The 17,636-nt window shown below is 46.3% G+C and overlaps 1 protein-coding gene across 1 annotated transcript in view; it reads right to left on the reverse strand.

The window, feature by feature from the left end:
• Positions 1 to 16,531, reverse strand: part of LOC308345333 (cytosolic carboxypeptidase 4-like) — a 246,153-nt gene extending 229,622 nt beyond the window's left edge. Inside the window, exons 1-6 of the mRNA XM_080807393.1 lie at positions 16,411 to 16,531; positions 14,812 to 14,895; positions 14,484 to 14,570; positions 11,702 to 11,850; positions 10,115 to 10,202; positions 1,791 to 1,935 (exon numbers count right to left, since the gene is read on the reverse strand). Coding sequence (XP_080663519.1) covers positions 1,791 to 1,935; positions 10,115 to 10,202; positions 11,702 to 11,850; positions 14,484 to 14,570; positions 14,812 to 14,895; positions 16,411 to 16,490 — 633 coding nt within the window. The 5' untranslated portion in view covers positions 16,491 to 16,531. The remainder of the gene's footprint in view (positions 1 to 1,790; positions 1,936 to 10,114; positions 10,203 to 11,701; positions 11,851 to 14,483; positions 14,571 to 14,811; positions 14,896 to 16,410) is intronic.
• Between the last annotated feature and the right edge of the window lie 1,105 nt (positions 16,532 to 17,636).

A 17,636-nucleotide genomic window follows, 5' to 3' on the forward strand; every position in this document is an offset into this window, starting at 1 on the left:
CTGTTAGAGTAGCTACTGTGATCAGAGGAGGCAAGGACACTGATCTTGATCCCAGAGCAGAACTTTGCTGAATTTCTTCTACACTTTTTCTACAGAACAGCAGAAAGGGACAGGACTAGCCATCAAAGGCTGGGGTTCCATTCCCTGCTTGGCCACTAGCTAGATGCAAGGTGTCTAGGCCTCAGTGTTTGCATCTGCAAATGTTAAGGGTGAATCAGATGATTTCCCAAACCCCTTTCAAGCTCTAAAGTTGTATGTTAACTGCCACTGAGAATCACATCAGTGTCTAGATATTCCAACAAAGGAAAAGAACAGGGTCCGGGACCCCCGGATCCTTCCCCCAACAGAAAAGGCAAAACATACACACCCAGAGGAGTCCCGTTCCCCAGCTGACTTTCTACACATGGCGCTTCTCAGGCAAGACACTAAAAGCAGCTGTTGAAGGCGACCATGAATCTCGCCCGCTCTACGTCCCCAGAGGCGGAAAGCATGTTTTATAATAAACATAGCTTGTTACGGCATCGCCTGTGACGCACATTTGGATTAACTTTTTGAGATCTCTGAGTGTGAAACACAAATAATACTAGATGTGTATCTTTTGCAATCTGGGAAAACAATTTAAAAAAAAACTCTCTTTAGGCCAGACAACACACAGGGCGCAGGGCGGAGACACTGTCCTGAAGCAGTTAGCCACGTGGTTTCAGAGAGGCCTTCTTGATGGAGAAAAATTTTCATGTATACCTGTACGCTTCTTTTGAAGGCAAGGGACATTCTCGGTTGTTATCTTTTCCCACTCCTTATCACAGACTTACAATGAGAACGCTTGTCCTTCAGGCTAAGTGACAGATACACTCACACACACACAGCACATATTACTATAAATATGCTAATAACATTCTGCATTAACAGAGGATGAGAGTGCTTTACAGAAGATGCTTCTAGCTCATTAATCCTCAGGATAGCCATGAAATAGCTCGGCAGGTGGCGGGGGGGGACAGTTGGCCAACTTTTCCAAATGATAGGAAACAGCACGGTTTACGTGGTTTTCTAAGATCCGTCCAGTGAGGCTTCTGCAGGGGCCGGACGGACCCAACACAGGAATGCTAACATCATGTTTGAACTCCACACCCCTCTTGTAGCCAGACTGAGGCCCTCGTTTGCTGTGACTCAGTGTTGGCTTCTTCCACGCCTCTTGTGTACCCTGGATTCTTCTAGCACCTCCCGTCCAAGGCCATGGGAACCACAGCCAAGAAAAGCTGAAGGGGCTGCTTGCTCACGGGCTCAGGTGCTTTCCTCCAGCTTCTTCTCCACGTGTTTACCTTCTGCTTCACTCCTCTCAGTGGGGCGATGGGCTTCAAATCCGCCTCTCGGCTGACCTTATGGTTTTAACCCCCATTTCTTACTTTCCTTTTTTTTTCTTATCCCCATTTCAACTGGATCATCTCACTCCAATCTCAAACTTGAGGGTTTCTTAAAGACAGAGCCCCTACAACACGGGCCCACCTCCTCGTATACTCGACCTGCCAATGTAGAGACCTGCCAATGTAGAGCCCTTGGTGCTCCTTGGGGCCTCAGAACATCCCGTCATGACCCCAGCCTCCCGCTCGGCCCACAGAAGAAGGTGGCCCCCACGGAAAGTCACCAAATCAGTGACAGCAAAGCCTGGCTCCCTTAGGAAGGCAACTATAGTTCCCGACCAGGATGCCAGGGCCTCCTAACTAAATGTTTTCAGGGAAACCCCAAAGAGCCCCTTCAACCCATTTGGGGTGATGCTGCTAAGAGCACATTACCAGGAGGGCTGTGTAGGTGTAGGGATAGTGGTAGGCCAGGTAGCAGGCATCCTCATTGTGCGGGAAGGTGACCACAAAGGTGAGGGTATAAAAACACTTCTCAGATGCTCCTCCCATGACAGCTGCACGCTGGCGATAATGATTCCTGAAAGAGAAAGGAGAAAGCAGATGCCATAAACCTGCCCTGGTATGTACTGGCAAATGTTCCTCACTCGAAACTCTATGAGGGTGAAATTTAGAAAAGAAGGAAACTGACAGGTCATGAGTCAAACCAGCAACATGTAGGTGGGTCCACCTGTCTCTGTCTTTTTTTTTTTTTTTTTAGGGAGAGGGAAAGCACACTCACACAGGGGTGGAGGGGCAGAGGGGAAAGGGGAGAGAGAATCTCAAGGAGGCTCCACAGTCAGCACAGAGCCTGACACAGGGCTCGATCCCACAACCCTGAGATCAAGACCTAAACCAAAATCAAGAGTCAGACTTAACTGACTGAGACACTGGAGTACCCCAGGTCTAACCTGTCTCCTAACTGTGGCACACATACCATGAGCCTCTCCCTGCTGTGTCTGAAAATGAAGCCTACAGAGTCACTGAGCGAGGAAACAGACAGGTATGTGAAGAATTCTGTGTACCTCAAGACGCAATGGCAGACATGCACTTTATTACCCAAATGTGGGTTCTCCCAGCCCCTGCCTTTCCCCAGCCCCGAGTTCAGCTCTTCCTTTCCCTTCTGCCGGCCAAGTGGTTTTGTTAACAATCATGACTACTACATACTGAGTTCCAACACGACACTTAACACACGTCACCTTATGTTATCACTGCAACAACACATCGTGTGCATGAAGAAACAGAAACTTAGGAAAATTAATTTGTCAAAGGTTGCAAGACTCGAACGTGGTTGGGATGGGACTTGAACCCAGATCTGTCTGTCTAGGAAGGCTTTGTTCATTCCACTGTACAATACTTGCTTCCCAAAGGAATACATTTGTCACCCTAAATGTGGTTCAGCGTCTTAGAGCTTCAGAGTACGCATTTTCCTTTGTCAAAGATGAAGAACCAATTTTGATACTTCAGAGAACAGTATCAAAGTAAATTGCACCCAGAAGTACATTCCGAGCAATATTTTCCCCACACGCTGCCGGTTATGCCCGCGCCTTGCCTGTTGATGAAGAGGCAGCTGTGCGGGCTTCCCTGAGAAATGTTATCATCAAGACTGCTTTATGATGCAAAATACGCCCGGACACCCAAAGATTAATTCCACCTTTGAACATTTACAGTATTCGCTTACTTGTCCATAGGGCTTTGGGGTTTTATTGGGGGGAAGGGTGGGGAGAGGGAAGAAATAGCAGGTAATGAATTTCTGTTCTTGGAAAATGGAAAAAAAAATTTCTTTTTCTGCCCTTTTTCCTGCCTTTTTGCTACCTATGGGCCACCACGCCCCCCCCCCACCAAAACAAAAACCAACCTAACAAACAAACCAAAAAATCAGGCAAGCAATAAAGGAAGAGAGAGAAAACATACTGTCTTGTTTCTCACGGTTTTATGGGGTTTCGATACTGATACAACTAGGAGTGGCGGTCCCACAGACGATGGCCTGACACATTTCTCTTGCCTCAGCTTCTGTCAACACAGCACCCTGGGGTCCTGCTCATTCTAGGGAAAGAAGGACACCCCCTAACAATGCAAGCCCCAAGAGATTCTCCCGGTCACTGTTTGGATCACATGAAGAGGACCCATTTCCTTTGTGACTCCAGCGCCAGCAACTTCAAAAAGGCAACTTCAACCATGGTGCCATCTGGATCTCGATACCTAATTGGGTCTCCTTTCTCCATAGTTCCCCAAAGTTCTGTACTTCCTTCCGAGCTCAGGCTCTGGTTATTAGAAAGTATGTCAAGAAGCAGATGGCAGCTCAGAAAGCGCGCCAGGCACATATGCTTTACCTTTTCTCTCCAGTTCCACCCACGAAAGGCTCCCCTGCAAATGCTCACCCAGCTGACACCTACCTGAACGACAGCAACTGGTCAATTACGCCTCTCTACGGTGCCGACCCATGGGATAGGAAACGAGCCAGTCAAATGATCAAGATGTTGGCCGCCGACCAAAACGTGGAAGGGCACTTCACCTGTGAAGTGTGCGCACGTGAGCACACAACTGTGCGCACACCCCATATAGCATATTCATGCAGGTAAAGGCAGGTGGAAACAGAACACCTAGTGCCTCTCCATCTCCAAGTTCTTCACCCACGAAGAGTGGACACAGAGCCTGCACCTTGCCTCAGGTATAGAAGATTTCCCTGGGGGTGGCCTCCTTTGACACGAGGTATGCTTCCTGGTCCACTTCCCACGGTACCCTTAGGTACACTGAAGTCACATCACAGGGACATTGGCTGTAGGCAAACTCAGCCTCACCCCACCAGCCACCAGAGTGAGCATGAAAGGAAGAGAAAGCAAGGATGTGAAATCCCCACCCCTAGGCTCTTTCCACCATTCAAAGCAAACCTGGACTCCAGGGAGGGAAGAGCTACTGTGAAACAGAAAGAGAAATAAAATAAAAGGATTCTTAGTTTTGGAACTTCTGTGGACCTACATTCTCGTGATTTAAGGGAAGTATAAGGAATTCGAACAGCCATTTTGGTCGTATGAAATCCACCTTACCACAGCCCCAACACACACACACACACACACACACACACACACACACACACAGAAACACACACACACACACACGCACTCTAAAGCTTGGCGGGCAAGAATCTTGTGGGCAAGACTAGAAGTTCCTCACTGGGGCGCCTGGGTGGCTCAGTCACCTAAGCGTCTGCCTTGGGCTCGGGTCATGATCCCAGGGTCCTGGAACTGAGTTCCACATCAGGTTCCCTGCTCCCTGGAAAGGCTGCTTCTCCCCCTGCCCCACTCATGCTTGCTCTCTCTCTCTCGCAAAAGTAAACAAAATCTTTTAAATCAATAAAGACACACACACATACATACATACATGCTCCTCACTGGTGAGCCAGCCCTCGCCATGATGACTGCAGAGCGCTGGGACTTAAACCTGGGCGCCCCCCTCCCCCATTTATGATGAGGTTCTGCTCAAGGAGATTCCATGACCACCCCAGTCTGGGATCGAAACTCTAACAGAGGCTAAAGCAAATGTCAGGTTTTCCCACTGGAGTCTCCTGGCGGCCGTGCACAGGGAGCAGGAGAATCCAGATGACTCTACCAATAGCAAAAACTCTCCTCTTCGGGGACCTGGATGGTCCCCCAAGATCACCTTCAAAGCGAAGTGTTCGATAAATCTCTAAAGTGAAACCCTTCACTTGCAACAATTCCATTTGTGCACAGTCAGGTTACTTCTGTTTCCCCAACTATGACGTGAACATGCTGAGGGATGTTTGCAAGGAAGTTAACATTCATTCTTTCTATTTTCAGGGGGTCCCATGTTCTTTCTTTACACAGACAACCCTTTCCTTCTACCTCATTCAGACAACGCCTTCTGCCTTCAAGTCTCAACCCAAGGGTTTCCTCTTCCTGGAAGCCTTCCTGGATACCTGTTCTTTTCCACAGTTCTTACCACACTCTTGTCTCTCCCTCACGACTAACCCTTTATGATGGCTATTCTGCTTCTTTGCTTGCGTATTTTCAAGCTCCACACGGGAGCTGGACTTAGCACCTGTCCAGTTACCGTCTGTAGAACAAATGGACTCCAGGAGTAGTAACTAGAACACCTAGAATATTCCAACCTCTAATCCTACTGGTATCTTTTTAAGCACAAGCGTTACTGCACACTCCACAGATGGGGAAATCAAGGGTTATGGACATGAAGCATCTCAAGCAACTCCACACAGAAAGCATAACAAGTGGGGTTTCAACCCCACAAGTGGGCTCCAAGACCAAGATCTTTTTTATTATACCACTTGTCTCTTGGAAATGGGTAAGACGAAAAGAAGTCTTTTGACCCAGTTGAGCCAGTAAGAATGTGAAGTTCTGGCCTTCACAAATCAGGGCTGCTTATAAGCTTAAAGTCTAAAGTAGCACAAGGAATGTAACTCGGAACAGATAAAGAACTCGTGAAAATGAAACATTTCACTGATTCTTTACGTGCCTGGTGCCACTAAGAAGTTTCTACCAGCCACCCGATGACTGCTGCCGTTCACCGAACACCTACGGTGCCCCAGACACTGTGCTCAACTTTCCCCCTGCTTTTCCTCTTTCCATTATTGTCTCCATTTTACAGATAAGGAATCAGACATTGAGGCTGGGATAATCCTCCGACAGTCACACAACTGATGAGAAGTGGTGGAAGCCTGATTCCAAGAACCTTCTCTCCTTGATCTGCTCTTGGAGATGGAGAAGGAGCCTGGCGAAAATCAAGTGCTTTCTCAGATTTGCTGGACCCTAGATAGGTCACGTTGGGTCAAAGATGACCCAGGGTCGGGCAGAGCCAGCTCTTCCCGTTAAAAGGTTCCCCCTTTGCTTTTCCACTCCCTGAACCATTTGTCTTAGGACCAATCTACACTTTTATAATCATAAAGCCTTCAATGAAGCGAGGAGCAAAGAACACAAATGCATAGTTATGAACTCAATCTATTTCCATTTGCACTTAAAAATATGCTGGGAAGTCATGTTTCCCCCCTCCGGGTGCATGAAATAAGCGAATGCCAAGAGAGAAAGTGAAGTAGATAATCTTATAACGACCCGGCTCTGTTTAACAAGGGCGCATCATTTCACTTAACAGGGTCTAATAAGGCAGAGCAGCCATGCCACCGGGCTTCCCTGTGTCTGCAGCGTTACTAATACTCCACACAACCCCAAACCTCCCCCCGAGATCCCTCGGAAGGATGCATGACGGCAGACCTCGTGTACGACATTCATCTTCATGAGTGAGCTGTTCCATCTCCTCTCGCGAGCGGAGATAAATGTCAGAAGAGATCAGCCGTTGTGTATTACATGGCCACTCTGAGCCTGCGGCTTCCCTCCCTCTGCCCTTCGGCAGCCAGATTACTTTAGACCGGAGCTGGGAAAGGATTCGGAAAGGTGTGAGGCTGTGTACGTTGCAGGGAGAAGCAGGCACAGGGAAGTAAATAAAGCAGAAACTGAAGGTGTCCTTGCTTACTTTCACGAGAGGCATGGATAAAGGAGTCTGCTCATTTAGGTCCTTCCCTCCTGAGGACCCCTTTCACTTTCTGGCCTACCTGTCTGCAAGGTGGGTGGGGGAGGGGGAGGGGACAGAGAAGGAGAGAGGGTTCGGGGGGACGGGCAAGATGGCCAACTGCACCCAGGAGAAAATATTAGAATTTTTCCTCAAACCGAGTATGATCTAGGCACTAAGAAGGAAATTCAGCTGTCTCTAGGTTTAATGGGGGGGGGGGTGGACACTGCTGTCCTTATGCCATCCAAGTCAACCTGATGTAATGCCTAATTATACAGCAAACTAGAGTAAGAGCGATCTTATCTGTTCTTCTCTGCTGGGTTCCAGAGCTGGAATACGAACAACGCACTGCATTCTACGTCTCTGGTTTTCACGCGTCAGGAAGCTGAGTATCGGTTGCTGGACAGGAAGAGCTCTGCACCTCCCTCACTCTTTTGCTTTTAACTTCTGGCAAGGTGGTCTGCAGAAGCCTACTTTAGTGGACTGATAGACTGACTCTATTTCCTAAATTAAACTAAACCTCACAATATAGACCATTAGTTGTTTTGTTGTTGTTTATTCTGCTTAGAGGCCAGATTGATGGTAACATTAAATTTCAAGAACTAAGGACCCCTCAAAAATGGAAGAATGGACATGGCCTATTTTCTACTCTTCACACTAGTTCTCAAAGATTCTGGCAAAGTCGATCTGGCTAATGAGATCTTCCAAAACTACGCAAAAGACTACTGACAACTGTATTTTTCATGGGAACCCCCAAGGGTTCAGTATGCCCTGGTTATCAATAGAATAAAGATGTAACAACTGGGTACTTATAATTTTTCACTGTTTCACCTTTTTCTTAGCACTTATAATTTTAACTCTTTGCAGGTCTTCCAATGCACATATTAGTATAATAATGCATATGTAACTGACTAAAATTACTTATAAACAAATCTGTATTAGAAGGACACGCATGACTATCTTATCAAAACAGGCAGGACACTACTTTCTCACTGATGACGATGAGACCTACAAAGCTGTCAGCCCACATCCTTAACTGATCACCACTGCTATCTCTTTTTGAAGGAAATGAATATCCCATCCCTCTGTCCTTTTCTCATTTGTGGTTCCGTATATGTACTCAGGCCCAATGAGCATCCTGGCGCCCCCTTTAGAACGTGGCACTAAATCTGGGAACTTAACAGCACAATAGAAATAGAACTTCCAAGCTTCTGATGATGTGCTGGAGATAGAGAAATAAGGATATAAACTTCTCTCAAATTAATACACTGGAGAGAACAAAGGCAGGGGTAAAGCAAACAGATCTTCTAGAGCAAATCAACTCAAAGACTGTGATGGGTAAAAAGGGAGAAATATGTTCTCCAATCTAAGGCATTCGACAGTAGGGAGCTGTGGTTGAATAGAGATATACACATCTACCCTGTTGTTAAATCACGTTATTAGAAATATGTTAACATAATGTGGTGAATAATTGTAAAACAAACTACGTTACAATGTAGCAATCTTATCCATTCATCTCTGTTGTATTCATGACTGCAATATGAAAAATGAATTACATTACACATTCATGGTTTTCATGTTACCCCTCTGTTGCTCTTTAATCACATAACAATTGTCTTGTTAATGAATCTAACAGCTATTAACATTAACTTTGGCTTTCCTGAGGCCAAGGTTGTGCTTTTGGAAGTGGGGCTTCTTTCTTCCTTCTCTTTTTGGCAGGGGCTTAGTCCCCTCAAGCCTGCTCCTTGCTCCCCACCTCCCAGAGGAATAGCCTGCAGGGAGAGTTCTACTCCCCTGGGAGAGAATACTGAATGTCATGCTTGTCCCCTCTCTTACTGAGCTCCAGATCCAAGCAGGAAGCCAGCTGGGTCTTTCATGTTTATTCAGGGTTACTATTTTCACAGGACACCCCAAGGTTCAAAATTCAGACTTTCGCTGTTTTTCCCTGCAATTGTTGGCTTCTACCACTTTGGATGGGTTTTAATCTAAATCTCTTTGGAATATGAAAAGATCCTGACAGCTTCTAGATATGGAGGACGGAGAGAAATTGCCATATAGGTGAAAGGAAAACCAACAAAATTGTAATATTTTGCTATCGTTCTAAAGAATATAATGAAAATAGCGCCCAGGTCCATATCCTAATACATCAAGGACTGAAGACTGCCTACTCTTTTATTACAAACTGTAAGAAAGCCCAGTTCTGTGTTTTGTAGACAGTACTTATCTCTATGGTGATTTTTGCCTTTGTGTCTGACAGATAGGAAAGGTCAGGAATTGTGTTGCTCTTCCAGTGTTCCTGTCCTCAGTCTCGACAGCCAAAAGGCATGAGAGTATATATTCTCTTTCTTTTTGATATTAATAACAATCCTAAACTTTAGAATGTCTGATAATACTTTTCTCACGGCCCTCTTGTAATATCAGAAAGAGATACAACTCGCTTTATCCAATAAAACAAGTGCTAGCCTATCAGTTTTTATAAGAAACCAGCAACGAGCTAATAATTAATTACATATTTCCTGCCCATCCTAACAGTTCCTGTCCTTTTTCTTCCTTATGAATTTGTATTTTATTTTCCATCAAAAGAAAATGCACAAATGAGCAATTCATGAGTTGGGTATCCATTTCTTTTATCAAAAGATATGGATAATTTAGATTTCACTCACAACTTTACAGAATAAATTGATGAAACTGGCTGCTGACCAAGGGATGAAGATGAACTCCGGAAACGCTCCCTCTTTTACTTTTTTCCCAAAAAATCACCTAGCTGTGGAGGAACAGTCACTTATGTGCACCTGTCACACGTCCACTCCCACCTACTTTGGAAAACCGAAGCATAGGATGAATAAGGATGGGCCAGAACAGCTCAGAATTTGTTCACTGGACTGCGCCGAAAGAAGTCAAGAAGGAAGGCTTGACGAACTAGTCACAGGCTGCGTCCATACAAGTCCGGATATCCAAAAACAGGGTCTAAGGGTTTCAGTGTGTCAAGGTGAGGACAGGTGACTTCTCTTCTTGGGCTCCACGGTGGGCGCCATGTAACACACTTGTGCTTCTGAAGGGCAGGGCACTCGCCACTGGGACAGGGAAAGAGGGCTGAGGTCTCTCCGGTCAACAGAGAAGAGCAGGAAGTTGAGAAAGAATGAAAGAGCGGACAAAAGGAAGCTAGCAACGCTCTAACTTACTTGTAATAACAGATTTCGTAGCCCATCCGTATCCAGGTGGGTCTGCCCAGAAGAGCCTCCTTCACAGAATACACAGTCGGCTGCATCCCTGCACGGAACAAAGGCAGGATTAATCGCCGGGGAGGGGCACCTGGGGGGCTCAGGCAGCTAAGCACCCAGACTCTTGATTTCAACTCAGGTCATAATCTCAGGGTCATGAGATCAAGTGTCAGGCTCCAAGCCCAGCGTGGAGCCTGCTTAAGATTGTCTCTTTCCCTCTCCTTCTCTCTCTGCCCCTACACCCCACATCACAAAATAATAATAATAATAATTTAAAAAATAAAATAAAGTATTAATCTCTGAGGAAAGAGAAAATGGAAAGAGAGCTGTGATGGGCTGAATCACGGCCCTCCGACATATCCGGGTCCTAACCCCTAGAACCTGTGACTGGTGCCTTATACGGCAGAAGGGATTTCATAGATGTAATTAATTTAAGGATTCTGAGATGGAGAGATTATCCTGGCGGGCCCTAAATGCAATCCCTTATGTCCTTTTGGGAGGGAGGCAGAGGGAAGTTTGACTGCCCAGGAGAAGCGATGTGACTGGCGCAGAAGGAGACTGGGAGATGCTTCACGGCTGGCTTTGAAGATGGAGGAAGGGGCCATAAGCCAAGGGATCCAAGGAGCATTAACTCTAAATGCTGGGAAAAAAAACCAAACAGACAGAAAACCCCACAGATCCTCCAGTGGGCATGGCCTTTCCGGCACCTTCACTGTAGCCCAGTGAAACTGATTTTGGACTTGTACACACTAGAATTGTAAGAGAGTAAATCTGTCTTGTTTTAAGTCACCAAGTTTGTGACAATTTGTTACAGCAGCCACATGGAGCAAATACAAGACTCAGGGTTCATACTTTCTCTTTCTACACCAGGAAGAATCTATTTAGTCACTACGAAACAGAGACCTAGAGATACCAGAATATTCATTCCTTACTCAAAGCCACTCAATGAATTAGTAGATGATCCAGCAATAACATGCAGAATTTCCCATTCCTGGAAACACTCAAAGTAAATGTGGGCTGCCAGTCACTTTGTCCCTGGAATTTCTCCTCCAGAATGGCCAAAAGTATCCAGGAGAATTTGAACTTCCCCCTTATTTTCTGAGAGTGCAAATCAGTGTCATCCAATTGGATTGTGCTGTTTTCCTTTCTGGGACAAACAGGTCAATATATTTGCTGCTGTGGGATTTAGAGGATGAAGAGAAGGAATAAATGAGAGGTTCTCACGGACCTCCAAAAGTTCAAGGTGGGGGCAAGGCAGTCAGGAGGCAGCAGAATGACAGGCACGGGATGAACATTCCACCGCAGAGGGAGGACTGCCAGCTTGCCTTCCCTGGTGGCAGCCTGCCACAAGTTGGCTACCATCTTGCCACACGTGGTGACAAGAAACATTCTGCCCAACATCAAACCCTTTGGGGACTCAAAAAGGGCTTCCAGTAGTAAGCCAATCAATCACAGAGGGGCACCATTTCTGGTGTTAGCCAGAAGGTCTAGCTTCTAGACCTTCTAGAAGGTCTAGAAGATTTAGGGAGTTAGCCCAAGATCTCATACCGTAATTAAACTGGCTGTTGGGCTTCTCACAGTTGATGACGTTGAAGCGGTAAGGGACGGCTGCCCTCATGCCGCTCACCTGGAAGTAGAACCACTGCTGGTGCTGGCTGCTGTTCACATCGGTGTTGACCAGCAAGTCATACTCCCGCCTGCAAAGTCAGAAGCAAGATTGGAGGCCTACGAGTCTTTAAGGAAACATCCAACACTGAGAAGTCACACATCTCAGTTTCCGGAGGACAGATCTATGACCCGGGATCTCAGCAGGCTGGTAAGTTACAGTGATTGTGCTCACCTCACAAAACTGGACACCCAGGCTGTAGAGATGTGGGCAGAGGGGAGCAGGTTCTTGGAATTAGGAGAATCAGTTACACAATCACAGCACACCTTTTTATTAAACTGTGATTTAATAAATTAATAATTAAACTCTCTAGCAGGAAAAATGCAACTGTGCTCTATCCCAGAGAAAATTCAACCACATCTGGTTGCGTAGGTCATTCCTATTTGATGCTGCGCCTTACTTTTGAGGCTGGGTCTCCTCATATGGAAAATGGAAATAGTGCCCACACTTCCAGTGCTGTTTGAAAAGATTAAGCAGTATCATACAGGTAAGCCCCCAGCAAAGCAGCAAACATGAATTAGGCTAGCAATGCAGGAGTTGTGTGTGCATTGTGTCCCTTTTTAATTGATTTAACCTACATGCAATAAAGTGCACAAATTTTAAGTGCACAACTCAATGACTTTCAATAAATTCATCTGGACACTCCTGTTTGGCAATTACCCAGATCAAGATATAGAACAGTTCCAGTGCCCCAGAAGACTCCTGCATGTCCCCTCTCAGTTACTATCTGCAAAGCTAATCATTTTTGAGCTGTAGCAACAAAATTAACAATGCAGTTTTGACTTCATTCAAAAATATGATTGCTTGCTCCATTCCCGTGCCATGTTCTCTGAGCTGCTCCTCTAGAGAGGGTAATGTACTTGCCCTGATCGGTTCACACCCTGCCACTCTGGACCCCTGAGAAGTGGTACAGTGAGATTTCTGGAAGGGGGGAGCATTGCAGAAGGCATATCAGAGCAGAACAGAGCTCCCCGATGGAGACCCACTGCTCACACCATCACTCTAAGCATCTCCCTAGAACCATCGAGCCCAACATGTGACAAACGAAGCAAAATCCAGGAAGCAACACTCATAAGAACAAATCCACAAAGACTACAGCCCTCAAATGGTCTGCTATGCCCACCATCCTCTCCAAAAACCGATAATCAAAACTCCTTGCCTATACATAGGTTTGTTTTCCGTCCTCTGACGCCATTACCCAGACCATAACTAATTGCTTTACGGTTCTACACTCGGGCAAAGGCAGATACCTGAAGACAGACCAGAGCAAGGCCAGCAGGGAAGACACATAATGGACTGACCACTGTCCCCTAACCCCAGGAGACTCCAGCTTAGGTGTTCTCTCCCGGATCCCTTAAGCATGATATAGAGAGAAACAGAGTAATGAAAGCAGGCACTACCACAAGACGAAGAAGCTGAGCTGGCAAGAGAAAGAGAAGAAGGCTGAGAAGGAATGTTAACAGAACTGCCTTTCTCTCTTCGGCCCACGTAGTTCAACCTGTATTTGTTTAATTCGCCGGGCTTCCTTGAAATAGTTCATGTACAAACAAACAGAAAAAGGATCACTGCTCACCTGCCCTCCCCCTCCAAAAAAGAAGAATTTCAAAAATGACTTCTCAGATAGCTACAAAACAGGCTGATCTAGCTGAATTTCTGCACTGTGTATGCCCAATATGCAGCCCTGAGGACGGGCTCACGCTGAGTGTGCCGGGCACTATTCTGAGAGCGTGACGTATTTTTAGCTAACTCACATTAAAAAAAAATCCCTATGATGTGGGTGCCATCACTGTCCCCATTTTCTGGGTGAGGAAAAAAGGCAGGGAGTAGAGTCAGGTAATTGCTCAAAGTCTCCTGGTGGATAGGGGTGAGGTGGCCCTGGCATTCTGATTCCAGAGTCTGGGACCCCCCCATACTATTAACTGTCCCGGACTGCTGTCTTCGGGAGTTCACCCATAGAAGATGGGGGACAAATCCTGACTGCTGGCATACGGCAAATAGAGTTCACACTGGTATCAAGGGAAGAATGATACCACAGTCATCTCTTCTGCACCGGAAGTTTTCGCTTTGTGTCCTCTCCTCCTGTGTAGTTTGTACAGCCCCAGACTTCCCTTGCCTGTGAAATACTGGTCTAGTATTAGGAGCTGACTGAGAGATCGTGGCAGAGAGGCACGGCACTACGCATGCCCTTGAACGAAGATTAACACGCCTCTCCACGGGGAGCCCAACGTTCCTGCCGCCTACGTCCACAGCTATGGGAGCAACGGACGTGAAAACACACAGGACCAGGGGACCCCACGTACCCTGCTGTGTGAACAGAACAAGCCCCAGCATCAACGTAGGTACCAACATCCCAGTCAAAGGACTCCCACACCCACAGATGGAGCCGTTATCTGGAATACAGGTGTATTCATAACCTTCACCTCTAGTAGCCTCCCGGCAGCGACATCAGCCAGTGAGCCCCCTAGTGGTGAGCCCGCAGACGTTTAGCAACGGACTGAAAACCTTTCTGTGCCCTGTTTGCCAGCTCTCCCAGGTATAAACACTCCCGCCAGGACTGTTTTCAAAGGACCCATGCGAGACCGCTGCACAGAGAACAGGGAAGAGGGAGGCACAACCCGCTCCCTTAAGCTGCCAGGAGCTACCTTTGTGGGTTTCCATACTCACTCGCGCACTCGGATGGCTTTGCGCAGATTTCCTGACTCGAACTTGGAGGAGAACCGCAAGCAGTCGGAAGCGGTGTCTTGCAAAGGCCTGTAATGAAATAGGAAACATGTGAACACATGCGTTACTGCTATTCTTGGGCATAGCCTGACATTTCTGAGAGAGAAGCTTTTTCTCACAGCTTCTCCAACATGAATTCTGACCGTGTTTCGGGGAGAAGGGACGGATTGCTAACATCAAACACGCTTGTTCTCGTGTCGTTAAGAGGATGTTCTATACTCCACCCCCCCCCCAACTCTTCCACATTCCACCAACGCTCAAGACCACCTACCAAGGCTCATCTAAGCTGAAGACGACTTTATTTATAACATCACTTGGCTCGATGAGCCTCCGGACATCCTCAAATATCTTGATCCTAGAAAGGAAAATTGGAAACATTTGAAGGGTTGGCTCTTACTCCTTACCCCGTCCAGCCTACGGTTATCCGGGAAGGGCCTTGAGAGTCATCAGAGAATTATGAACAAAAAAATTAATAATGCCCCAACCCAGGGGTAAAGCACTGCCTCGCCCTCCTTTCCTCCTTTATCAAAAACTGAAACTACAGCAGGAATGGAGGACAGACTGATTCCAGAGTTTTAGTTGGAAGATTTGTGATTTGAGGCGGAACTTTTTTAAAGAGCATTTGGACTAATGGACTCCAAAGGTCTTGGCTGTGAGAGTAACAGTGTCCTTTGCACAGAGACAATTTTTGAGGGGAACTTTAGGATTGTTGACTGTCAGTATCCTCCAGACCTGAGACGCTTCAGGAAGCCTCTGGACTCTTGGGTCATTTGTATTCCTCGGGTTCTGCCATACCCAGAAAATTAAGGTCAATCTTCTGTCTGAAAAATACCCATAGTCAGGAAGTTTAAGAGGACAGACGGAAGCCCAAGGGATCATGGGCCTGAATCTCTAATCCACATTTTTTGGGTGGAGTGAGAGGAGGAGAGAGGTGGTAGACATGAGGCTGGGCTCAAGGGGAAGATGTTCTGTCAAGGGGGGAAGTGTTGCTGGGCCAGCCCCTGTGCTGTGGCTCTCAGGGACTTCAGCACGGCAAAGGGTAAGGTCAGAAATGTCAGCAGGAGCCTAAGCCTGAGCAGTTATTCGCTGATGAAATAAGTTCCTGAAACTTTCTGGTGTGCGCACTTGGCCCCACTGACTTAGCATATGCATAGTCAATGTCTGTCTGTTTGTTTGTTTTCCAGGGAAAATCATTTTTCCTTGGCTTTAGCCATTTACATTTTAATCTCGTGATGTTGATCCAAAGGCAAAGCTCCCTTTCCATCATTCTGGGAGTAACCTCCCACTAAAGCTTCCGTCCTAGAGAATGCATAGTTTCCTTCCAGTCTTCAGTGCTACAGCAGAACTACTCTCCCAGCCAAGCCAGGTTTTGTAAGGTTGAGACTGTGAGATGGGGATACGCCACCAACTTTCATCAACAAGAGATGAGATACCAATTTACAGTGCATAAAAGGAGAGAGAGACAGAGACAGAGACAGAGAGAGAGAGAGAGACAGAGAGAGATCCCAAATAATCCACACTGGTTTTTTTTCTGAGAACCTTCCTTTGAGGAATGATCCCAGTATTCGGACAAACTGGGTTGTCTTTCCCTGTTATGATCTGCAGTGCATTCTGGGATACAGGGTTGCATTAGAATCATCAAAGGGATTCTTTTTCTGTCAACACCTGCCTGCCACTATCCCACACGTGGTTCCGACATGTCCAGGGAGGAAGGCAAGCTTCTGCATTTGGCAAAAGCTTCCCAAAGGATGTGAACGTGCTCCTGACTGATTCTCATTTTTCCAAAGATAGCAGAACTCTCTACACAAACCATTCTGCCTATTAAAATATTAAAGAGAAAAATACAGCTTCCAATCAGCACCAACATCACCTTTGGACTCCACATTTGCGTTCCAGCATGGACTGAGCAGAGGGAGGTGGACGGTGACCCCAGATGTCAGGAAATGCCATCCTCTTGAAGTCAGCCACAGATCTGGTTCTTCTGGCTTTGGCCATATAAAGATGGGGGTCATGGAAGGGGATATGCTTGGGATGTGTCTGCAGAAGCTTATCTATTACTTCGGCAGTTTCTGTAGGCCTAGCAGAATTGGAGAGGGAGGCACTCATCACTGGGCAGGAAATCGCGTCTATGTCCCAAGCATCCTCTTTGAGGGAAGCCTGAACATCAGGGACTTCTTTTCCAGAAGAATCTATCCCAAGACCATTTGATTGCATATTTTGGTATGCATTCATCCCAGGGCCTCTTTTGGAGGCTGGACGCACGGTGGACCTTCCCATCTTCACCATGCTCAGAAGAGAAGTCTGGACCATGTCTTCTCTTTCTTGCCCCCAGGAGCTTTGGTCCTTAGTCAAATAATGCTGCTTTGGGGAGGTCACAGTTGGAATGTGGTAGTGCTTGGCATCCTGAGTCTCTTCAAAGTTCAAATTATCTCCAGGTTTAGACTCAAGTTCCTTCAGGTTTAAAATGGAAAAGAATATGTCAGTGTTTCCTTCCTGATAAAAAAATACAACATGACCCCTGTCCTCACCTCTGGGCATAGAGTTAAGCTTAAATCCTGTGAATTAAGCAGCTTTTTCCAAGGTCAGACAAGAAAAGGCTAGCTTCAAGAATTAAAGAAATGGGAGAATCATAGAAACTCATGTTTGGAAGGGGCATTGGGTGGGTCTAATATAATTCTATACAGCACACAAATGCCCTCTGGGACATCCCAAAAAGTGACAGCCTGGTTGAACAAACTTATTTATATTACATTATTTTCATTACACCCCAAGGCAGCACCTTTCACTTGAGGATCATTCTGATTGTTTTTTTTTTTTTTTTTAAAGTCCTCCTTACACTGAACTAAGATTTCCTTCGCTGAAATTTTTACCTACTGATCCCCTTTGGCTTTCTGGTTTAAAATAGAATATACTGCCTCCCTTCTCCATGGGATTTAGCTGGTATGCTTAGAGGTGGGCAAATTCATGATATACTAAGAGCCATAAGAAAATAATAGAGATCCAAAGGCAGGTCTAAAATCTTGACAACAGCAATCGTAGTGGGAGCAGCAACTAGCCACTACCTTACCAGGTGGAAGGTTCTCAATTTGTTTCTAC

Source organism: Martes martes (assembly GCF_963455335.1).
Source record: "Martes martes genome assembly, chromosome: 7".
In the NCBI taxonomy this organism is placed as follows: Eukaryota; Metazoa; Chordata; class Mammalia; order Carnivora; family Mustelidae; genus Martes; species Martes martes.